Below are 24,367 nucleotides of genomic sequence, written 5' to 3'. Positions count from 1 at the left end.
CCTCATTTTCTTTCATGTCTCCATTATTAAGGACAATTATAGGCATACCCATATTTAGACTGCATTCTAGCCCGGGCAACAAAGCAATACCTCCATTCTCTCTCCCTCTTTCTCTTTCTCTTTCTTCCTCTTCTTTATTCTTTTTCTTATTATTCTTTTTTTCTTTTTTTTTAAAAAAAAGAAAGAAATGTAGTTTCACAGGCAAGAGATGTGAGGGTCTTGTGCTCTATCCTGTTTTGTTTTCAAAGCATTTTTTTCAGAGACCTGAACCTCATTACAGAATCAGGGGCCTGGGAAATTATGCGGCAAGTGAAATGAGCAAATGTGGCTTCTTACATTTGCTGTGTCTCACATTTCCCTTTCTCTTTAACCTCTCCCCTCCCCAACCCAATCACAACCCCTGGGAGAAGGGGCTGTTGCATCTGACAGACAAAGAAATTGATCCTTATGCAGAGTAAGCAACTTGTTTAAAGTCACCCACCAAGTTAGGGGAAGCCCCGTGCTGGGAGAATCATCCTTGGAGGCCCAGCTAGAAGTCCACAAATAGACAATGGAGGGTGGTCACCAGGAGGACTGGCTTGGGGGCGGGAGCCCCTCTGTTTACACCTGGCATCCTCATTCATTAGCTGTGCAGCCTTGGGAGCCAGTGTCTTGAATTATTTAAAGTGCAATTTTTTTATTGCAATACAAGATATTAACATTAAGGGAAGCTGGTGACAGGTATACGGGAACTCTCTATAGTATTTTTCTAACTCTTCTGTAAGTCTAAAATTATCTCTTGATAAAATTTCAAGAAATACAGTTTCCTCTCATCTGTAGCATGCAAAGAGTAAGAACGTCTGTCTCCGAGGAGGCTTCAATGAGACAGTGCCTAGAAAGGGTTAGCACAGTGTCTGCCTCATGCTGACAACTCCATACATGACAATTCTTAAAAGCTGGCTGGGTGTGGTGGCTCACACCTGTAATCCCAGCACTTTGGGAGGCCAGGGTGGGTGGATCGGAAGGTCAGGAGGTCCAGACCAGCCTGGTCAACATGATGAAACCCGGTCTCTACTAAAACTACGAAAAAAATTAGTTGGGCATGGTGACCTGATCCTGTAATCCCAGCTACTCGGGAGGCTGAGGCAGGAGAATTGCTTGAACCTGGGAGGCGGAGGTTGTAGTGAGCCGAGATGGCGCCATCGTACCCCAGCTCTGGGCCACTGAGCAGGACTTGCAGCATCTGATTTTGGGCTGGGGAGACTGCCTCCTCCAGCAAGCCGTTGACCCTCACTGGCAGAACCCATTGCTGCTTTCTTAGTAGCCTTGCACCCCACACTGCCCAGGAGCAGTTTATTTCGGTCTAAAATGCCAGGCAGCTTAATGTGGCCACTACTGCACAAGGTTGATGCTGGCTTTTCCACTTCCCAGCTGAGGTCCCCAGCAAGTTACTTGAGTACTTTGTGCCTCAGTTTCCTTTCTGTAAATAATAAAAATCTGTACATTAAAGGCAGTCATGAAGATTAAATGAACTGGAATTTTTCAGCACTTAGAATTCTGCCTGGCCTACAGCAAACTCTGCGTCAGTGTGTTTATGGTCCAGGTCAGTGTTTTTCTAACTTGTTTTTTACTGTTACCCATAGTAACAAATACGTTACTCTGTGTGTGTGTGTGTGTGTGTGTGTGTGTGTGTGTGTGTGTGTAAGTAATTCTAAAGTGGTAATTTCAAAACCATTGCTAAGAGTTTATCACATTTTGTTTCCCTCCATTAAAATATAAGGTACTTGGGGGACAGGGAATGGTCTGACTCATTTTGGACCCCAATCAATGCATTTCATTCTTTCACTTAATTTACCAAGCTCCTATTCATTAGACATAAATATATACTGAGCACTAGGCACTCGCTAGGTACCTGTTAGACCTACTAGTGCCCAGCACAGATCAGATCTAGGTTGAATCAATGAATGGGTAAGGCACGGAAAGGAGGTCAGAGGGCAGAAGGAAGGGAAGGTAGGAGAGCGGAATGAGAGGAGGGAGGAAAGGTGGAGGGGAGGAGGGAGAGGGGGAGGAGGGAGAGGGGGAGGAGGGAGAGGGGGAGGAGGGAGAGGCGGAGGAGGGAGAGGGGGAGGAGGGAGAGGCGGAGGAGGGAGAGGGGGAGGAGGGAGAGGCGGAGGAGGGAGAAGGGGAGGAGGGAGAGGGGGAGGAGGGAGAGGCGGAGGAGGGAGAGGGGGAGGAGGGAGGGGGGAGGAGGGAGAGGGGGAGGAGGGAGAGGGGGAGGAGGGAGAGGGGGAGGAGGGAGAGGGCGAGGAGGGAGAGGGGACGGTGGGAGGGCCAGAAGAATGGAAAAGAAGGAACCCAGGTTCCCAACCGGCAGCAGTACCTCCTTCCAACCCCCAAGTTGCCACATCCACCTCGGCAGGAAAGTTGCCCCTTCTCCAGCCATCCAGGGCCTCAGTATTCTTTCACTGGGGATGGAACTGGGTGCCGATTCAGGCATCGGAGGGGCGGTGCCGGGAAACCCGCCCCCTCGCCTCTGGCCCCTGGCACGGGGCGGGGACTCCAGGGCTGGGAGCCTGGCAGCGTCCTCACCCCGGAAAGGCATGCGCCCCTCTGCGGGCGGCCCGAGCGCGGGGACCCCTCCCCCCGGAGTTGCCCAAGACACTGGGTGACTCCTCCCCGGGGACCCTCCCCCTCTAGGACGCGTCACTCTCCCCACTCCTGGGTCCGGACCCCTGAGGCTTCTCGCGTGCGAGCCACGCCGGGGACAAGTCGCGGCCACCTGCTCCGGAGCCGGGGATTCCGGGCGCCGTCCGCCCGCGCGTCGGTCCGTGTGCCCCGAGCCCCATGGAGCTGCGGGTCAGCAACGCCAGCTGTGAGAACGGTGCGTGCGCGGCAGGGCTGGGGACCAGGCGGGCTCCGTGCTTCGAGCCCTCCGTTCCTTGCCACCACCCCTCTCCCTCTCATCCTCCCAGGGGGCCCGAGGCGGGGGAGGGGCAGGGCCAGCACGAGGTGGCTCTCCCTGCCAGCTTTGAAGATCAGGGTTCTGGCTGAGACTTCACCTTCATCTTTGCATCTTCCCTGACAGGAGTCAGGGAAGGAAAGGATGTCCCTTGGGCTGAGATGGGGGTTTGGGGTGGGGGGCAGGCATTTGGACGAAAGCAGACACTCTGAGAGGTGGGGTCGGGGTTGGGGGATTCTGTGTTTTTAATGTATAGTTGCTTCAGGTTTTGGTACCTGCGCGGTTTGGGCTTTCTCTCTGGGTCGATGCGAGGACCACCGAAGGATGGTCTTGCTTTGGGAAAGAAAGGGAAAGAACTCCAGGAAGGGGTCAAGAAAGACCCTTGGCTTCCTATTGCATTCCGACCACAAAGCAGGTAGTGGACTAGGCCCTCTAACCTGCATTATCTCACTGAATCCTTAAAACAACCCCAGAAAGAAATGATAAGTATTATTACTTTACTATCTTGTTATCCCCATTCTAAAGATACAGAACCTGATGCTCTGGATGGCTAATAAGTTGCTCCAGGTAATACCCTGAGGAAATGGAATACAGATCCAGGGCTGGCAGATACTAAACCCTCCACTCCTTCCTTGGTGGAGCTCCACTTTCCTACCTTGTCTTGGAATCGCAGGCTGCGGGATGTCCCTGTTTCTCTAACTTCTTCCCTTCTGCAGTGAAGCTTTCAAAACCAGCCTGTTGGGTGTGTGACTTTGGTTTCCTCAACAAGGCAGGCCACTTTCAGGCTCACCTTTTCTCCTAGGGCAGAATGTGGTTCCCTGGTCCTAGCATGTTCTGGAAGAGATGACAGGGATCATCTGGCCCATGCTCAGAACTGGGTTTACTTTGGCCATCAGCCCTCTCTCTTTTTTGCTTTTCACTGCAGTGGGAGAACTTAACTCAACGGAGGGTGCTGAACCCTTGGGCGCTGCAGGCTTTACTGTGACAGCCAAGTCCATCCACAGAGGGTTCTTTGGCTCCACCTGCTCCAAGTGCACCTTCAGGGATCAGGGGAAGGGCATGGGGATGAGCTTGGTCTTCCTCTCAGGAGTCACCTCCCCTAGCCCACGTCCTCCCAGGCTCTGGCTCATTTCCTGGGCTCAGGGAACTCCCCAGATTCAGCTCTTGGGCAAGGAAGCCTGAGCTGGAGAAACAGGAATGAGCAGTGCAGAACAAGTCTGATTAGGGACTGAAATGCCTCCTGTCTCATCTTCCCTTAATTGTGACATGGGTTTTGAAAAGCGATATCTCACACTGCAAAAGACACCTGGATGTGCCCTAGTGGGTTCCGGGTGCAGATCTTCCACTAGATGTTGGTGTGACTTAAGCAAGCCCTTCCTCTTCTCAGGGCCTCAGTATCCCCAGCTGAAAATAATTTAGACTGCTTTCTAAGGGCTCTTCAAGCTCTGTTATTCATGGGTCTGTGTCATGGAAGAAAGGTCAACATTGCCCTTCATCTGTTCCACCAAATTGCCACTCTGCTCTGCAGATGTTCCAGAGCCAGAGCTGCTTGACCTTGGACTTTGGGGCCCTTCCAGGCACTGGCTGGGAGTTCCAGCTTGGTGGGAGAAATACTTGGCTGAGGCTTACATCCTTGGCACAGGGGCCTTGGAGACACACAGCTTGAAAAAGGCCTTTTACCTCCAGAGGTTACAAACTCAAATGCCTACAAAGGCCAAGCACATGCCTGAAATGACTGAAAGGAGCCAGATGAGACTCTTGGGGAACTGTAGAGAGTATGTCCTGTTTTAGGGGGCAACACTGCCCAGCTGCAGCCGGCTGTTCCCTTAAAAGAGGGCCCAATATGGTAAGCAGATCTGATTTCTCTGTGTAGCCCCACATCTGAATTTTCATGGAAAATCTCCAAATTTCTATTTCTATTTTAAAATACTTCTTAGGGCCAGGCACAATGGCTCACATCTGTAATCCCAGTGCTTTGGGAGGCTGAGGCAGGAGGACAGCTTGAGGCTAGGAGTTTGAGATCACTCTGGGCAACATAGCAAGACCCCCATCTCTACCCAAAAAACGAAAACAAACAAACAAAAAACCTCTTAGGAGGCCAGATGCTACCTGCTTTATTGAGGTGGATGTGGTGGTTAAGAGCACAGGCTTTGGCAACAGATAAGCTTAGAATCTAACACTGGCTTTGCCACTTAGTACCGGTTGTGGCTTTGGGCAGGCTACTGAACTTATCAGGGCCTCAATTTCTTCAACTAAAAGCCTAGAAATGATTGTTGTGCCTGTTTCCAAGTGGTCATTAGAAACCTTCCTGGAAAACCCCAGAGCAGAGGACCATGTGAGTAGCAGCACTGGGGAATGATCGGCTATTCTTTGGAGTTTCCTTGAACTTGTGTGCTGCTTCTGGCTGAGGGTCTGCCTTTGTGCCCAGGTTTGTTCTTGCTGTCCTTGGTGTTTGTCCCCACAGGGCATGCAAGGGTGGCATGGCTCCAAGGCCTGAGGGCCGATTCAGATTCTTGAGGACTCTAGGAGTTGGATAGCAAACTAAAGACAGAGTCTGTATGGGGTGGCAGGAACGCTGATCTCTTCATAACCTAAAGCAGACCCCAGCCACTGACCACAGCACCAGAGGTCTAAGAAGCAAGGCCCGAGAATGGTCAGTTTCATCTAGCAGGAGGCCCACCACTTAGTCATCTTGAGGCCTGGAAGAGGCTTGTGGACTCTCTAGCCTCACTCCTTCGTGTATCTGACCAGCAGCCTTCCATTGCAGCTGCAGCTTAGGGAGACAAGCGAAGATGTCCCTGGGAGGGAGATTCCCTTGGAGGGATCATGAGCTATTGGAAGCCCACATGCCCAGAGGCTGGGCAGGGATTCCTGAGGAGGGCCCGAGATTGGACTCAATGACTACTGAGAGCTTGGGGGACCCTGCCTGAGGTGTGAGCCATCAGCATAGATTAGTGGTTACACAGTGGGGCTCTGGAGTCAGTCTGTGTATCCTTTCTCTTTTTTTTTTTTTTTTTTTTGAGATACAGTATCATTCTGTCACCAGGCTGGAGTACAGTGGTGCGATTTCAGCTCACTGCAACTTCTGCCTCCTGGGTACAAGCGATTCTCCTGACTTAGCCTCCTGAGTCGCTGGTACTACAGGCGTGTATCACCATGCGCAGCTAATTTTTGTACTTTTAGTAGAGACAGGGTTTCACCATGTTGGCCGGGCTGGTCTCGATCTCCTGACCTCGTGATCTGCCTGCCTTGGCCTCTCAAAGTGCTGAGATTACAGATGTGAGCCATCATGCCCAGCCATGTGTATCCTTAAGCAAGGAACATGACCTCTCATTACCTCCACATCGACATCTGTGAAATGGGGATTAAAGACATTGTTCACCTGACACGTGGTTGCAAAAATTTGTTGTGGCCATGCAAAGGAGGTCTCTAGCTAGAGTAAGCACTCACTGAACATTATTATTTTTAGATGGAGACACGGTATACGGGCAGAGCCCTGCAGTAGTGTAAGTACAAGGTCTGAAACAGTGGCCAAGTCCAATATTTTTGAAGTGTGCAAACGTCCCCAGTGTGACTCTCTGACTGTGGTCTTCCCATCCAGGTTCCCTGCTCCACCTCTACTGCTCCTCCCAAGAAATCTGGTGCCAGATCGTCGGTGACCTCAGCCCTGAGGTGCCCAGCAATGTCACCTTTCATAGCTGGCAGGAGAGGATCAGGCAGAACTATGGCTTCTACATCGGCCTGGGTCTGGCCTTCCTGTCCAGCTTCCTCATCGGCAGCAGTGTTATCCTCAAGAAGAAAGGCCTCCTACGACTTGTGGCCACGGGAGCCACTCGAGCTGGTAGGTTCACGGGGCAGGAGAGGATGGGGTGCAGGGCAGCTGAGCCCTCACAGGGACCAGGGCTGCAATCTAAGAGGACGGCCTCCTCGAGGCACGAAAGGCTCATTGTCAACCCTGTTGGGAATCCCACCTGCCAGCGGGGTTAGGGTTTAGGGTTATAAAGGAAGACTGCCAACAGGAGGCCTTCCTTTAGAATCCAGCGTTTCCTGAGAACTTCATGATGTGTTTATTAGAGAAGGGAAGTAGCAAGTCTCAAGACCAAGAATCAGATACTGCAGATCTGGTCTTGGTCCTACTTCCTCCCAATGCCAACATAGGCAAGTCACAGCTTCTCTGCAAAACTGGGATAGCTCTGCTCAGAACAATGTCAGATGCTGGCGTGTGCTCACTTACCATCCAACTGAGCTCCCTTCTGGGCTGCCAAAAAATGGTTCGGTTTCTGCTGACAAGGGAGGAAAATAAGATGTGTATTTGTGAAACAATACTTGAGAAAAGGAATCCTGTGCAAAGGGACTCACTCATTTAATCAACATTTATTGCCTGCCTGCTATATGCCAGGGACGTGGGGATGTATGGGGATGGTTCACTGGAGTGGAACCGTCAGTCAAATGGAAGAGACAGATGAGTCAGCAGGCAGTTGTTTTATCATGGGGAAAATCCAGCCTGCTATGGGGGAGTATTTTGGAGGGGTGTGTAAAGCCCGGACTCAGGGGATTAGGGGAGGTTTTCTAGAAGAGATGATCTCTAAACTGAGACCGAGATGGTGAGGAGACAGCAAGGTAAAAGAGGAAAGAGGGAGACAGTGCTCCTGGCAGAAAAAAACAGCATGTGCAAAGGCTCAGAGGTAAGAGAGAACTTGTGATATTAGAAATTGAAAGTCACTCAGGGTGGCCGGAGCAGGAGGGGTGCGCGTAGCGAGGGGCCAGCTCACGAAGGGTCTTGTAAGCTGAAGCACAGAGCTGGAGTGCAATTGTTAAGTGACTGAATGGTTTTAAGCAGGGGAGAGTAACACAGTCTAATTTGCAGTCTGAAAAAAATCCCAGGTTGCTGGGCGAAGATCGGATCAGGGGACAAGCCTGGAGCCTGGGAGGCCACGTAGATGAGCACAAGGACAGAACTTGGGCCTGGAAGACGGAAACAGGAATGGAGACAAGTGGTGGATGCCAGAGCTAGTGTTTGAAGGTAGAACTTACCAGCTTTGATACAGACTGGCTTCAAGCAAGGGGTTAAAAAACAAAACAAAACAAAAAACTCAAGGATGACTCAGGCTCTTTACCTGAGCACCTGGGGAGATGGAGGCGCTATGTTTTGAGATGAAGAACACAGAAGGAGGAACAGGTTTATGGGAAGATGGTGCATTCAAGTTTGGACATGTTCAGTTTAATGTTTCTGTGGGACGTTGCACTTTGGAAGCAGACTATGGGGTTCTAATTCTGGCTCCTCAATTCCTGGTTATGCAATTCTGGGCAAGAAAAGTATCCCTTTCTAGGCCTCAGTTTCCTCATCTATAACATGGAGATAAGAATCGTACCAGCCTGAAGGGCTATAAGAAGATGTAACATAGTTAGAATTCTACCTAGCACAGAGAGTACTAGTGTCGGTGTTACTGGTATCTAAGTGGGAGTTTCCCGCAGTTAGCGGTACAGGTCTAGAGCTCATGTGTTCTGCAAAATGAGCAGCTGTGAGGTTCAGGGATGAGTCGGGAGCAGTGGGCATTGCCGTTCCACCTTTCACTTATGGACGAGTATTCGAAAGGCCAGAGACCTCCCAGAGTGCCAGGGAAATTTCTGCTTGTCCTCAGAGAAGGGATCATCGGCCATTCAGAAAGCCAACTTCCCTGGAATCAGTTTTTTCCTCCAACAGGCTATTTCAGTATCTCCTGTAATTTCAACCCTTAGAGTAAAATGCTCTCCAAGTTCTTGATATTTACAGGAAATTCTGATGTTTTTAGGAACCCAATGAAAACAAGAGACCTTCTTCTTAGAAAAGTGGGCATTTCCAAAAGGCAACATGAGATTTTTGGATTTCTACAAAACTGTCTCAAACCCGTCTACCATCATCCATCGTTATCATCATCTTTGCTGCTAATGTTATTGATTAACTACGTGCCAGGTCCTGAACAAAGCAGACGTAATTCCTGGCTCTGTAGAGCTTCTTTCTACTGGGGGAAATGCCAGAAAATAAGCAGATCAACTAAAATTATAAACAATAGTGCCATGAAAGAGAAGAGCTGGGTGTTATGGAAGAGAACTCCAGCTGGGTGCACTCATGCCTGTAATCCCAGCACTTTGGGAGACTGAGGTGTCAGGACCACTTGAGTCTAGGAGTTAAGACCAGCCTGGGCAACATAGTGAGACCCCATCTGTCCAGGCATGGTGGCATACGACTGTAGTCCCAGCTACTCAGGAGGCTGAGGTGGGAGGATCCCTCGAGCCCGGGAGTTTGAGGCTTCATTGAGCTATGATAATGCCACTGCACACTCCCGCCTGGGTGACTGAGTGAGACCCTGTACTGGGGGAGGGAGGGAAGGAAAAATGTAAGGAAGAAAGGAGAAGGAAGGGAGGAAAGGAAGAGAGAGAGGAAGGAAAAAAGGAAGGAAGGAAGGAAGGAAGGAGGGAGGGAGGGAGGGAGGGAGAGAGAGAGGGAACTCCAATAGGAAATAATAGATATCAGGGTCACGAATGGCATCATAGGGGAAGCAACATTCACACAGTAACCTGTAGGGTGAGTATAAGTTTAGGCAAATATTAGTAGGAAGAGTGTTCTGGACAAAGGGAAAGCATCTCTTGCCTTGAGGCAGAAAAGAGCTGATCATTTTTGGAGAGCTAAGAGAGAAGAGTTGCAGGAGATGGGCTTGGACGGGTGAGCAGGGCCCACACTATGCATGGTCTTGTTAAGGATTCTGGTCTGTACGCTAAGAGCAATCAGAAGCCATTGGCCAGCCAGAAGCTGAGGAGGGACATAATCTGATTCGCATTCTTAAAGGACCACTGGCTGCCATGAAAAAAAAAAAAAGGTTATTAAAGGGCCAAGAATGGAACCAGAGTAACTACGAAGGAGGCTATTGCCTCTGTCTGAAGCAGGGATGACGGTGCCTTGGTGTAGCAGGTGGCAGTGGAGGGGACACATGTGAGATGCTTTTTGGAGACAGTTACCGGGATGGACAGGATGCAGAGGAGAGAGAGAAGAGTCAAAGGGCAATTCCCTGGCTTCTCCTGAAGCAACTGGATACATGAGAGTGTCATTTACGAGGTTTCATTTGGCAAGTGAGTGGGGAACATTTAAAACCAAGAGCTCCATTTAGGACAGAGATTGAGATGCCTGTGAGAAATCTGAGAGGAGATGTGAAGTAAGCAGTTGGATATACACCTGGACTCAGAAGAAAGGTCCAGGCTAGAGAGACAGAGGGACCACATATAGATGGTATTTAAAGCTTTAGAAACAAATGAACTCACCAGGAGAAGGCCCAGAACCAAGCCTCTAGGAGTAGCTCTTAGAGGCCGGGGAGTGAGCAGAGAGTTAGGAGAGGTGCCTGAGACAGTGTGGCCAAGTTCCAACCCAGCTTTGTGTGCATTCCCTCTACAGTGGACGGAGGCTTCGGCTACCTGAAGGATGCAATGTGGTGGGCCGGATTTCTCACCAGTAAGTGGGTTGTTTGCTACTAATAACCGTGGCTGGAGACAAAGGGAGGGGTGGATGGGGCATTTTTGTCTCTAGTATTGCAAGTGTGAAATCTGAAGCCCAGATTTCTAGGGGAAAACCTTGAATCCCTTTGCAGGGAGAACATCTTATCATCAAAGTCAGTCTTCATCCACAAAGTGGCTACCTACCCCCAGAGAGGTTTGCACAGAGCTGGCAACAATGAAGGTGTATTTTCTCAACTTCCCTTTAAACATAGGTTGATCATATCACTGCCTGTTGGCAGTGGACTCTTGACTTCTACATGGTAGAAGCTGGGACTCCTAGGCCAATTTCTCCCAGTTTGCAGGCAGTTAATGTGTTGCCCACTTAGAACATAGCTGGTCCGTCACTTAAAGTCTGTCCAAATTTGCATACTCACACATTTCCCCCACTTTCCACCCCCCATCTCCTGCTATCGAACCCTGACTCTTTAAGGTGGAAAACTAACCAGGTTTCTATGTATAATTCCTCTATGTCAAGTTTTGATCCCCATCTCAGTCAGAGCCACCTCACTGTCCCTCTGCTTTTAAAGGGGAGATCCAGGTCGTTCTCTATCAGCAGAGAAATGGAAAAGACACTTTTCTGATAACCATAGCTATGACATATTGAGGGCTTACTATGTGCTGAACTTTCTAAGTGTTATCCTGTGCATTAACTCAGAAATTTACAAACTGGAAACTCCAACGGAGAGAAAGAACGTAGGCCCACTGGGAATGCCAGATTTTTCTAACCACCTGCCTGCCAGTCCAGACTGGTCACAATTCCACTGGACAAGAGGGGTCCATGGACCAGTTGGTACCTGGAGAATCAATAACTGTTACTACTTCTTCCTTTGATAACGAACACTTCCTAGAATTTAAATTAATGATCTAGTCCAAAATCCTGACAGTCCCTGAGACAAATTTAACTGTGCCTGGATTAGAAGCCAAGAGGCCATGTCATGTGACCTTGGGCTCTGGGCCTTAGCTTCACCACCTTTAAAATGGAAGGATCTGATCCGGATAGGCTGGGACTGACCTTCCATCAGACTCTCTAGGGAGAGAGCGTATGGATCAGGATTTTAAGGAATGCTGTCTGGGATTCTCCAGACGGCTGCACACGGAATGACTGGTCTGGAACGGAGATGGTGCTCCTGCACCGTGCTAGCCTCTTTTCTTGCTTCATTTCCCAGTGGCTGCTGGAGAAGTTGCCAACTTTGGAGCCTACGCATTTGCACCCGCAACAGTCGTCACGCCTCTGGGAGCACTGAGTGTCCTCATAAGGTTATTGTCCCCTCTCCAGCCCTTTCTTATTCTGTTCCATTTTCAGTTTGTTGAGGCCTGGGAACTGCCAAGTGGGGTCGGCTGCCACTTGGCAATCAGGGACCTGGGTTGGTCTCAGCCTCCAGAAAGAAGTAGTATGCTGTTCAGAGCTAGAGACCCTGGGAATGTTTGCTGCCTCTTGCCCCAGCATCCCCTTGACTAACTGGGTAATAGGCAGGCCAAGCCCAAACCAGCTGGAAGGGCTTCCACCATCACCACGCCGAATGGCACGTGTCAGTATTTTGGTGTCGCGATAGATGCAGCATACAAGTTAAGAGCATGTGCCCTGGATTAACTCTGCTTGAGTTCTAATCCTCGCTCTACCACTTAGTACTTGTGTTGCCATGGGCAAATCATTTAAGCCACTTAGTCACTGTAAGCCTCATTTTTCCCATCTGCAAAATGGGGATGCCAATAATATCCACTGGAGTCATTGTTCTGAGGATTGAACGAGATAACGCACAGAAAATGCAGTACAGAGCTGATACCGAACAATAACTGTGGTATCACACAGTGAGGGCTTCGCACGTGCTGAACCTTCTGAATCCATCCCGCATATTAATTCATTTAATCCTCACAGCATCTCTAGCTGAGGCCAAAAGAGGTGAAGCAACTTGGCCAAAGCCACCAGGTTCTAAGAGGCCAGGCCGTAATTCTAACCCAGACAGTCTAATTCCAGAGTCAGGGGGCTTAACTCTCAAGTAAACACTCAACAAATGTCTGATAGTTTTTAAAGTAATTGATACTAAATATCTGTGCTTCCCACTGCCCCTAGTCCTCTTGAGCTACAAACACAGAGCCAGTTCCTCTGTGGGGGTCCTGGAGCCCCATTTGAAGGAGACTCTGATTGTTGGCCTAACCTCAGAACGCTGGTAAATGGCAGCAGACCAAACCCAGTACCCATCGTTTGTTTTACCATCTTGATAAAAATTTTGCAACATTTACACACTCAAATAAAACCATGACTCATGCTGTACACCTGGCTGATCACAGCTGATGTAGCTGTGATACTATAATTGCATATCTGATGAGTTTGCAAATTCCTACCCCGGGGAAGCTGGGAGAGCCATGAAATCCTCCAGTGTGTGGTCCCTGCCTGCATGAATAATCTCTTGAATGGGACATTGTGGCCAAAATGTTTTTGTTAGTTTCAGAGGAAAGATAGAACACAGACAAGAGAGCTTAGATATCAATCGCCTCTCTCCTGACAACTTGAACCAGGATTTTTGAGGCTAATTAGGCCCTGAGACAGCCAATAGGTTTTGTTTTGTTTTTGTTTTTGACACAAGAGTTTTGCTCGTCACCCAGGCTACAGTGCAATGCTGTGATCTCAGCTCACTGCAAACTCCCCCTCCTGGTTCAAGCAATTCTCCTGCCTCAGCCTCCTGAGTAGCTGGGATTACAGGTGACTGCCACCATGCCCAGCTGACTTTTTGGTATTTTTGAGTAGAGGCAGAGTTGCACCATGTTGGTCAGGCTGGTCTCGAACTCCTGACCTCAGGTGGTCCACTCGCCTCAGCCTCTAAAATTCCTGGGATTACAGGTGTGAGCCACTGTGCCCGGCCAATAGGTTTTTACCCTAAACTAATGCCACCTTCGTGAAGAGACAGAAGCATGCCCCAGTGATCCTATGTGGCTTGCTCGTGACTTTTTTCCCTTCCTCTCTCGCCTCTGCTGGCTTGGGTAGAGGATGTGAGGGTAATGGATATCATATCACCATTGTGCAGTAAGGAACTAGAGATAATTTACCCAGAAACTGAAGACTCAGGGAAGTCACAAGGATCCTCTTCAATGAGGCATAGAAGAAAACCCATTGACAATTAGAAAGAACTTGAGCTCAACTCCTGGTTCGACCACTTGCTAGTCATTTGACCTTGCCAAATCGGTTTTTCCATGAGATTCAGTCTTTTTATCTATCAACTGGAGATAGTATACTTCACTTTGCAAAGAGTTTTGAGATGCTAGTGAGATAAATGGGAAGTTCCTGGCACCATACACAGTAGGTAATAAATGCTTAAGACATGGTACCTGTGATTGTCACTCAAGTGGTTTATATTGGCTTATACAAATGAAAGAAATAGATTTGCTATGGATGACCCGAGGAGCAGAGATGAGGCAAAACCTAAAAATTACCAGGAGGCATATTTTTGGTGAATGATTAGAGCCAATCTCCAACTGGCTCATTTGGCTTGTGAAGGGGTGGGGGTCCCTGCCCCCAGAGGTATATATAAGCCAAAGCTGAGAGCCGTCTGTTGGCAGTGCTGAGAGAGGATGTGTCCATTGGGTAGGCAGTTAGACAAGAGCATTCTGAAGTGCTCTTCCAACTCTTCTCTTTGGGAATACGTTCAGTCTCTAAAATAGAAGAAATTCACCTGCATTTCTATTCCTCCAGCAAATATTGTAACACGGCCAGAAATGAGTTTCTATATGAAACATTTTTTGACCCCAGCTCAGGAGGACTGGGGGCAGTGAGACACACAAATATTTTGCATCAACTATTTTTTTATTTTTCATTTTTTCTTTTTTAATACGGAACGCTTCACGAATTTGCGTGTCATCCTTGCATGGGGCCATGCTAATCTTCTCTGTATTGTTCCAATTTTAGTATATGTGCTGCCGAAGCGAGCGCTGTATCAACTATTTTTAAAACTATCAGACATTTTTTGAGTGTGTTTACTTGAGAGGCAACATGGCGTATCAATTAAGTGCCCTGACTCCGGAATTAGACTGCCTGGGTTAACATTTCAGCCTGGCCTCCTAAAACCCGCTGGCCATGGCCAAGTAGCTTAACCCCTGTTGGCCTCAGCTAGGGATGCTGTGAGGATTAAATGAGTTAATACATGGGGTAGATGCAGAACGTTCAGCACATACTAAGCCCTCCATATGTGATAGCTGCGGTTATTATTTGGTACCAGCTCTGCGCTGTGCATTTTCTGTGCATTATCTCATTTAGTTCCTGAGAACAATGCCTCCTGCGGATATTACCAGCATCCCCATTTTGCAGACGGGGACAACGAGGCTTAGAATGGTTCCATGACTTGCCCATGGTAACCTCAGCTTTTTTTTGGAAGAAAAACTTCCACGTGAGAGAGTCGTGAGGTCTGATCTGTTGCTCTCTGTGAGTGTTTGCTCAGGCCCATTTTTCTCTGGGACTCTGGGACAGGCATGGCTGCTCTAATCTCCTTCTTCCATGTCCACGTGCAGTGCCATCCTCTCCTCATATTTCCTGGGAGAGAGTCTCAACCTGCTGGGGAAGCTGGGCTGTGTGATCTGTGTGGCCGGCAGCACGGTGATGGTGATACACGCGCCTGAGGAAGAGAAGGTCACCACCATCATGGAGATGGCTTCCAAGATGAAAGACACAGGTAGACTCCAAGCCCCTGAAGAGCAGGAAAATACGGGAGGTTGAATGTCCCCCACTGCCCCATAAAAGGTCAGATTGGGTTCTGACCATCTCAGGTGCTGCCACCTACAGGAGAAGGCAAGCTAAAGAAGAAATGTGGATGGGCTGTAATTGTTAGTGAGGCTAGGTTAAAGGCTTCCTGGCCCGATATGTATGGATACAAACACTGTTCTGAGTGCTTTCAATACATTATCTCACTGAATCCCACAAAACAGCCTTATGATTGTTGGTCCTCTTTTACAACTGGGGAAACAGTTCTTGGGGGTTTAACAACTTAACCAAGCTATTAGAAAGACATGGAGCTGGGACTGGAACCCATGTTTGTCTGACTCTGGAGTCCATGATCTCAAGGCTGCCTCCCGCTGCCAGGAGTCTGGGCCCTAGACACTGCCTGCACCCTCCACAGCCCAGTGCCGTTCTCCTTCTCCTCCCAAAGGGTTCGTCGTGTTTGCTGTCCTTCTGCTGGTGTCCTGCCTCATCCTCATCTTTGTTGTCGCCCCGCGTTACGGGCAAAGGAATATCCTCATCTATATCATCATCTGCTCTGTGATCGGGGCCTTCTCCGTGGCTGCTGTCAAGGGGCTGGGCATCACCATCAAGAACTTCTTCCAGGGGCTGCCAGTCGTACGGCACCCGCTCCCCTACATCCTGTCCCTCATCCTGGCACTGTCTCTCAGCACTCAGGTCAACTTCCTCAACAGGGCACTGGATATTTTCAACACCTCCCTGGTGTTCCCCATCTACTACGTGTTCTTCACCACGGTGGTCGTTACCTCGTCCATCATCCTTTTCAAGGAGTGGTACAGCATGTCTGCCATGGACATAGCGGGCACCCTCTCGGGCTTTGTCACCATCATCCTGGGTGTGTTCATGCTGCATGCTTTCAAAGACCTGGACATCAGCTGTGCCAGCTTACCCCACATGCATAAAAACCCACCCCCTTCTCCCGCCCCGGAGCCCACTGTCATTAGACTGGAAGACAAGAATGTCCTGGTGGACAATATAGAACTTGCCAGCACCCCATCGCCAGAAGAGAAACCCAGAGTATTTACAATCCATTCTTGAAGCTTGGAATACGTGAGAGGATGAGCCTGATGGTACAGCCTGACCTCCGAATTTCAAAACCACCTGGTTACTTTCAGTGCCACTTTACCAGTGGGCTCTCTTTTCTTGAGAAGTTCATTTATACCTCATCACTGTTTCCAGGAGAAAAATCTCTACCCAAATAGCAGTGGTGGCAGAACTTCCTGGAAACAGACTCAGTGACCAAATACCCAAGTTTACATCAGTGCCTGCAGGTCCCCTGGACCTCCCTTCTCATTCATTCTTTTGGTGCCATCTCTATGTCGTTGGGAAGAAGACGGAATCTGATCCATTGAATGCAGCGCAGTCCGAGGACTTCCCTGAGATATTTATCGGTCATTAGCAGTTCCTTCACACCAAGTCTCCTCCTGAGATGGAATCTCCATTTTTTTTTTTTTTTTAACTCAAGAATGAAATAGAGCTGGTTCCCAAAGACCCAGAGAGCGTTTGGCCATACCTCCCTATCCAGAGCCAACAGGGACACAACCAGTGTAAAATATCCTGTTGATCTTGCCACTTCCTTTTCGGAAACAGAAGCAAGACCTCAGCTGACCTCCTTACTGTGAAAGCCACTTGATGTCTCAGGGAAAATTTTCAACCAGCTCATTCCCCGAGCACTCCAGCCTGGCGGTCAGCACCTTGGTATCCACCCAGTCCAACCCACCCTCACCCCTTCCCTCTCTACTTCCATCCTAAGGAGTCAGTCGCTGAGACATAAAGATAGTCATCACAGAACGGGAAACAAAACCACAGTAATAGAGCCACAGCCAAACTCTGGTGGCCAAACCCAGTATTTCATTTTGTCTTACTCAAAAAAAAAAAAAAAAAAAAAAAAAAAAAAAAAAGAACAACAGACTCACTGCTTCACAGAGGCCTGGCTGCAAAGCTAGAATTTTGCAGAATGCACTTTTCTTTTCCTTAAGGAGTCAACCAACCTGTGATCTGGGGAGGTGGGGAGGAGATGAGTGAAGTCGGGATTGGCAGAAGGCAGGCCCAGGCTCTCTGGATCCTAGGGGCTAACTTTTGTGTTGACTCTGGTTCTCATCCAGGAACTTAGGAGAAAAGGGCTGAGGGGTAATTTCTGGGCTGCAGCCTTAAAGGCTTGGATAGTGGGATCAGCTCTGAATCTCAGTGGCCAAGCGGAGGCGCAGACTTGGCATGGGGTGCATTCTAGCTGTTGACCAGATTGCCACTGAGTCCCCAACTCCACTGATGAGCTGCCCGCACTGGGAAGCAGTATGCCCTGACTTTTCCAACACCACCTGCTACAGGGAGTACCTTTGGTCCCCTCACATTTGGCCAGAGGCGTACCCAAAACCAGAGCAGCTGGAGGAGAGAGAATTACTATTCCTTCCCTTCCCGTCTCCTTTCTAGCTGCAGGAGTGTGGGGGTTGGAGAAGGACATTAGAAAGGGAAGTTAGTGGGCTGGTATATCTGGAAAGAGGGAAGCCTTGATTCTCAGCCCTCAAGTTGGTGCAGGGCCTCCCCTGTGTGACTCTACCTGCACTGTGTTTGTATCCTTTGCCCTAAGCGTGCCAAGCCCAGATAAGTTCCTGCTGGCCTTGGAGCTCCAAGGTTTGGCTGACCGGCAGACTGCCTCCCTGCCTCTTCAGCCTCAAATCCCCAGTTTTTGATGAATGTGGATTTCTGTCTGCAATGAAAAGCAATGCAACAAGCTGAATCTTGAGAATGGCAGTAAACTGAGGGCCCTGAGAGCGTGGTCTGCAGGGTCAAGAATAAAGACTTCAGATTATATTTACTCGATACTTGTGCCTTGACCTTCCTTGAGCATGGAGTGATGAAACTAGTTTTTCTAGTGCTGGAGAGACAGTCTCCAATCTCTGAATGAATGTGGCTGCCAATACAGCCCCTACCGTGTCCTTGATAATTAACACCCTTGGTAGAGTGGGAAAGATAGTTTTTGAAATATAATCAGTTGAAGATAACTCATCCCTGGGCCTTTACCTGAGCCCTTACCAGGCACCAGGCCCAGTAAGTGCTTCCTGTTAATTCTCTCTTTAACTCCTCACAAATCCGCAAGTTGGATATGTCTTTATTCCCATTTAGAGATGAGGAAAGGAACTCGAAGAGGTGAAGTAATTGCCCAAGGCCACACAGCCGGGAAGAGCAAAGTTGATACCTGGTTTAACCACCAGGTATAGTGTGTCTCTCCAAGACTAACCTTGCCCCCAGTTATATAATCTGTGTTGTTTTGTGTGTGTGTGTGTGTGTGTGTGTGTGTGTGTGTGTGTGTGTGTTTTGAGACAGGGTCTGGTTCTGTCACCTATGCTGGAGTGCAATGGTGTGATCCTAGCTCACTACAGCTTCAAACTCCCAGGCTCGGGTTTGGTAAAGATGAGGCCTTGCTGTGTTACCCAGGCTGCTCTCAAACTCCTGTCCTAAAGTGATCTTCCCACCTTGGCCTCCCAAAATGCTGGGATTTTAGGCCTGAGCCACTGTGCCTGGTGCATAATCTGATACTACCTTATTCACTTACTTTCTTGTGATCTGTGCTCTCTCCCCATCTCGATATAAGCTTCATGAGAGTTGGCTCTGATCCACTGCTTATCCTCGGTACCTAGCACATCGCAGGTACTAAAAAATATACGTATCGAATGAAGGAACATCACAGTCCTTCCTTGCCCAAACTCTCCTGGAGACCAGCACTCAATGCAAGGCAGATCCTAACAGAACCCTGCATGTCAAGCAAAGCAACTGTAAACTGATGTAGTCAGCAGTTTCTGAGCACATAGCTTGTGACAGGCACTGTTGGGTGTTTTCACATAGAGAACATCATTGATGATCACGACACTTTTGAGGTAGGTATACTATTCCCATTTGAATAGTGAAAAGAGACTCAGAAATCTGGAACGTATCCAGGCCCACCTGTCTACCCAGTAGCAAGCAGAGTTGGGACTTCACCCGGGTCGGTCCAACCATGCCTTCTCCATTATGCTAGTGACCAACACACAAGCACCATCCCAGAAACAGTGGCCTCTTAGGCAGGGATGTGTGAGTGGGAAGCAACTTCATGAGTGGGCATGCTAGTACTGAAAGCATTTGTGTTTAGATGTCTTTAGGGTCCATAGGCAACCTCATAACCATGAAAGATTAGAAAAGTATAATTGGGCTGGGCACGGTGGCTCATGCCTGTAATCCCTGCACTTTGGGAGGCCAAGGCAGATGGATCACTTGAGGTCAGGAGTTCAAGACCAACTTGGCCAACATGGCAATTCCCTTCTCTACTAAAAATCCAAAAATTAGACAGGCGTGGTGGAGGGCACCTATAATCCCAGCTGCTTGGGAGGCTGAGGCATGAGAATTGCTTGAGCCCGGGAGGTGGAAGTTGCAGTGAGCCCAGATGGCCCCACTGCACTCTAGCCTGGGTGACAGAGAGAAATTCCTTTTTTTTTTTTTTTTAAAGTATAATCTGAGAGCAAGAAGCCCCCTCAGGGTTTTTGTGAAAATTAAATGAGATAATCCTTATTGTAAATAGCATGCGGTGACTCATGTATTTAACTGACGTTAAATACAGCTGTTCCTGGCTTCTGCAGGGCATTGATTCCAGGACCCCCATGGATAACAACATCCAAGGATGGCCAACTTCCTTATATAAAATGGTAGGGTATTTACATATAACCTATGTACATCCTCCCATATACTTTAAATCATCTCCGGATGATCTCTGTAATACCTAATACAAGGTAAATGCTGTGTAAATCATTGTTATATATTTTAAAATTGTATTACTTCTTAAGGTTGTACTTTTTTTTCCAAATATTTCAATCTGCTGTTGGTTGAATCCGTGGCTTTGAAACCCACAGATATGGAGAGCTGACTATATTCAGTAACTGTCACCTTAGATCATAGTCCTTAAGCCTCCATCTCTCTGAGAGAACCTCAAAATTGAGGTAAGGATCAATGAGAGAATGAGATTGGGATCCTTTTGAGGACTGGGAAGCACTAATGAATACGCGCTGTGGTATCACGCAGAGTTCTGGTATCAGAAAGCACACCCAACCCTATCCCTGGCTGTGCCTGCCTACCCCACCCAAGAGACCTCGGGCAAATGTCTCCCCTCTTGAAAGTATGACCCCTTGCCTTAATAAGATGAAGTGAGCAGAGGGTTTCAGCTGTCTGCTATACGTAGTTGTATAGGATGAGAAGAAACATACAGAAGAATCCCAGGATCATTCAGGCTTTTAATGAGCCGAGACCTAATTAAACTAGAGCAGCCTGCGTCCAGGTGCAAAGACAAGCAGCCCCCTCTACTGGCCACAGGAAAACACAGGCTTTGCTTTGGCTCAGGGTCCACCATGATGTCTTCATAGGCTGAACTGACTGTCTTTGTGGGAGCTCTTTCTGCAGTCCATGTCATGAATCCTAACTAATCTGAGCAGTAGGACATTACAACAAACACACAGTAAAGAGTTTGCCAAACCAGATAACATTGCAAATGACAAACAATTCCTTTTAATTAAATACAAACAAGGAAAAAAGGCACCATGGCCCATTCAAGTATTTTGCATAGATGTACAAATATTGTAAACAATTAATAGGTGGACAAGGCAGAAGATCTGTTTCCTGTGAACAATCTCCCAAATAAAAAGAAAATTCACATTGCCCTGGATCCCAGACACATACAAACGCACAGTGGACGGTGTGAGAGGACACGCGGGGTGTTGGGGTGTGACTTGGGAAATGTGGGTTTGGATTCTGCGGAACCTCTCCTTAGCAGGCTTCCCATGGGAAGGGGACCTTTCCAGTTGGCATTCCCGTGGCTTTCTTGGGTGTCCAGCAGGGCTGTTCTACACATGATTAACATAAACACTGACTTTGGAACTGGTCCCCGATTTTCAAAACGCAAGTCGTCCATACCCTCTGTCAAGAACGAATGAGGAAGTAGGCGGGGGAGACGTTATTCAAAAGGGTTATTGCAGGAGGTGGTGAGGGGCTACTGCTTCAGAGGGAAGGGACATAGCAATACAAAGAATACTCAACCAGAAAATTGGCAAGTCTCAGACCTTGAGATCTGCAAGTATCTTAAGAGTTGGGGCAGAAAAGGGCTTTACTTTTATAGGGAGAAGTCAGCACGGCTGAAAGGAACCTGTGGCTGGCAGACAAGACAGGGCCAGGCACCCAGGCTAAAGCTTCCACAAGGACAGGGAGGCAGGGCACGAAACCTCCTGAGGTTTGTTTTAGAGATGGCTCTAAGGCCCTTAACGGAATGATTGGGTTGTAAGATTGGCAGGTTAATTTTGTTTTTAAAGAGATTTACCTACATCTCCATCTGCACGAAGAGCTTGCTAACTCACTAAGCCGAACTGGAGTTAAGCTTCCCTCCTCCCCACCAGGCCCTCAGCCTGAGCCAGCAAACAGCCCCTCCCCTGAAAAAATAAACGGCTGGGCACACAGTGATTCCCTGAACGCAGCTCTTTCTAGCCATGTTTACTTTTTCCAATAAAAGAAGAGGCCTTTTCTGCCTGGGCTTTGAGATGCCTGCAGATCTGCTGTCGGTAGGTCTGAGCCTTCTCACTACTCCCATAGGCCCCTTCCTCTCCCTTTTACAGTATTCCCTTCCCTCTTCTGCAATCATGCTTTGGAATAAGGTCTCGCCTTCCCTAAGCCCAGATTTATTTGTATTTGACACCTCAAAACAGCACACTGGGCAGTGGAGAGAAAAGGGGATGCATAATGGCCAGTCTTCCTCGTGGGCAGCCTCCCTGAACAGAGCCAGGAGCAAAGCATCAGCAGAACTGGTTGACGAAAGTCTCCATCAAATGCCAAAACATTTCACCATCTTCCAGTTGACAGTACAGTTTGATGGGATGGAGGTGATACTGACATAAAACTAAACAAACAGCAAGAAAACAGCAACCCAGGTCTCCTTCTGCTGTGGTTCCAGGGAGGACGCACTGCAGTTCAGACGGCTCGTGCTGTCACTGTGGCTGTGGTGCTGTCGCTTCAGAGCCATCTGCCTCCTGATGGGAGGGAGAAAGGCTGGAGAAGCCACAGGAACATGTGAGGCATGGGGTTGGGTTTTGGGGATGTTTTGTTTGGCAGTGGGGGCTGGAGGGGATATTTTCACCTTTACTTTTCTGGAACCAAGCCTTGAGGAAGAGGGTGACACATTTAAATAAAAGGTAGTTTCCTGACTTAATTGGGCCACAGGAAAGATGGGGAATGGATCTCCGGAGCAAGGATGATCCACAGCAGAGAGACGGGGAACCTATATCATAGCCACCCTGAGGGAAGAGAAACTCATGTTCCTGAGATCTTTCTAAACCCACCACAGGCTTTTCCCCAGGGGGACATCCCACACTTTCCACTTACTTCCAAACCCAACAATGTCCACGTCCATGAAGCACCTATCGTGTGTAGAGAACTGTAAGGAGGCCCTGGGGTGGTGAACCAGAAGCTCAGCCACAGCCTTGCAGTGAGGTTTTCAAGAGCAAACAACTGCTCATTGCGGGAGGGGAGGAGGCCCCAGGAAAGCCTCGGAGGAGGACAGTCAGGCCAGCTCCTATCCGGAGAGCCACCCAGCACCTTTGTGGGGGTGGGAGTCAGTCTCCCAGAAAACATCTCCAGGTGCTTTGTGAAGCTAGCAAAGCACCACACGGCCCTCCTTCCCTGCTGCAGGGAGGACAGGAGCCACCCCGAGCCCCTCAGAGGGTCAGATAAGGGCAGTGAGCAGAGAGAGAACAAAAGGAAGCGAATGACAAAAGGCTGGGTCGGGGAAGACACTCCCCAGCTCTGACCGTGCTGGCTGTTGCTGGCTGCCTTCTCCAGAGATCTCGGGTAGCTCCCTTGGTCAGACACGGGTCTGCCTCTGCTCAGAGGGCAACAGTCCTGCTCGAGGTCAGTGAGCAGCCACTACGCAGACTGGCTCCCTCATGTACTTTGTAAATAGCCGGGCTTCCTAAGGGGGACCTCGCCTAGACTGAGCTCAGAGAGTAAGGAGGAAGTTCCTCACTGTGCTGAGGTCACAAAACATAATGAATAATAACGATATGACCCCAGTGGCCAGGTCCCGAGTTTACTCTGGTCACACTCCTGAGAGCCAATACTGAAATCCAGTGGCTGACTGTGAGAGAGGACTCTGACTTGTAGGTCACCAGCACCTGGTCACCAGAAGGTCAGGACTGCTGAGGGTTCGCTCACCAAAGCAGCACGCCTTAGAGCAGGAATGAGAGGGGACGGGAGAGAAGCATGGGGCACCAGCAAGCGCGGCGGAGAAAACACAGGGCAAAAATTCTCCAGAGTCGGGAGTCGCAACCTTTGGCATCACAGCTCAGAGGAAGCCCAAGCCTGGTGCGCCTCCGGCTGTCTACACTGCCTATGAATAGTACCTGTCTGAATCAGAGTGACCCGTGTGAATACGGGGACGCAGGGGTTTGGGGAGAGGTGGGAGGGGACTTGGCTTGTCACATGCAGCCATATAGCCAGAAGCCATTCCCTCAACTGAGCCCTGGGCAGAGCCACAGCAGCGGCTGGCTTGACCCTTCCTTAACCCCTAAAAGCTAAAAGGAGTGAATGCCAGCCTCTGTCCAGCCCAGGACCTCTGAGGAGGGCAAAAGCACTGGGAAGCCCTGGTGCACGCCCTGCACCCCTGGAGTGGATGGATGCTTCTACAGGCAGAGGGTTGGCCTGAGGAGCTGGGCAGGACTTTTCCCAGTGGGCTTGCCAGCCTTGACTGTCTCCATCAGCACCTCAGGGCTGGGAGTCTGGAGGAGAAACTGCCATTCACCCTCCTCCTGGTCTCCCCTCCCTACCTGGGGCTGTATATTGCACAAAACAACACGTAGAAGCCATTGGATCATAGTCCCTCTGGGCTTCCAGGGAAGCCGATGAGGCACTGAGTCAACAAGGTTTTTGGAGATGTGGAGGTTCCCGGAAGAGGGTGGGGGGAGCTCAGAGGCAGCCAGACATGCTTCTTCCGGATTCCATGGCCACAGGTCCTCTGCAGTGTCCAGGGAGCTCAAGAAAAGGGAGGAGCCCCTTGGACAGGTCTAGATTTTCGAGTTCATCATCCCTCCAGCCCTCTGTGATCTGTATTCTGGAAACTGGAAAGGAAAGGAAGGGAAGGAGAGAGCCGTCAGCGTGATGCAGACCAGCGGGAT

The 24,367-nt window shown here is 49.2% G+C and overlaps 2 protein-coding genes and 1 non-coding gene across 3 annotated transcripts in view; 1 reads left to right on the top strand and 2 right to left on the bottom strand.

Annotated features, from left to right (window-relative positions):
* The first annotated feature begins 2,535 nt into the window (after window positions 1–2,535).
* On the top strand, window positions 2,536–17,098 carry NIPAL4 (NIPA like domain containing 4). Its single transcript, XM_003934772.4, has 6 exons — window positions 2,536–2,860; window positions 6,540–6,779; window positions 10,365–10,421; window positions 11,632–11,722; window positions 14,966–15,126; window positions 15,601–17,098. The coding sequence occupies exons 1-6, from the start codon at window positions 2,824–2,826 to the stop codon at window positions 16,227–16,229; spliced, it is 1,215 nt and encodes a 404-aa protein (XP_003934821.1). The 5' UTR covers window positions 2,536–2,823; the 3' UTR covers window positions 16,230–17,098.
* LOC120360483 (U6 spliceosomal RNA) lies at window positions 14,285–14,390 on the bottom strand. The gene has a single exon (XR_005576971.1). It is a non-coding gene; the product is annotated as a U6 spliceosomal RNA (small nuclear RNA).
* Window positions 17,058–24,367, bottom strand: part of ADAM19 (ADAM metallopeptidase domain 19) — a 103,486-nt gene continuing 96,176 nt past the window's right edge. The window contains exon 23 of the mRNA XM_003934771.3: window positions 17,058–24,310. Coding sequence (XP_003934820.1) covers window positions 24,257–24,310 — 54 coding nt within the window. The 3' untranslated portion in view covers window positions 17,058–24,256. The remainder of the gene's footprint in view (window positions 24,311–24,367) is intronic.

This window comes from Saimiri boliviensis, chromosome 20 (genome assembly GCF_048565385.1).
Source record: "Saimiri boliviensis isolate mSaiBol1 chromosome 20, mSaiBol1.pri, whole genome shotgun sequence".
Classification (NCBI taxonomy): Eukaryota; Metazoa; Chordata; class Mammalia; order Primates; family Cebidae; genus Saimiri; species Saimiri boliviensis.
This window is presented reverse-complemented; position numbering and strand designations above follow the sequence as displayed.

What these genes read in the sequence shown, in the direction of transcription:
- NIPAL4 (XM_003934772.4), top strand. Translation starts at nt 2,824, where the DNA reads ATGGAGCTGCGGGTCAGCAACGCCAGCTGTGAGAACG. An exon ending in GTGGGCCGGATTTCTCACCA is followed by an intron (nt 10,422 to 11,631) that starts GTAAGTGGGTTG and finishes TTCATTTCCCAG; the next exon opens with TGGCTGCTGGAGAAGTTGCC. An exon ending in GCACTGAGTGTCCTCATAAG is followed by an intron (nt 11,723 to 14,965) that starts GTTATTGTCCCC and finishes GTCCACGTGCAG; the next exon opens with TGCCATCCTCTCCTCATATT.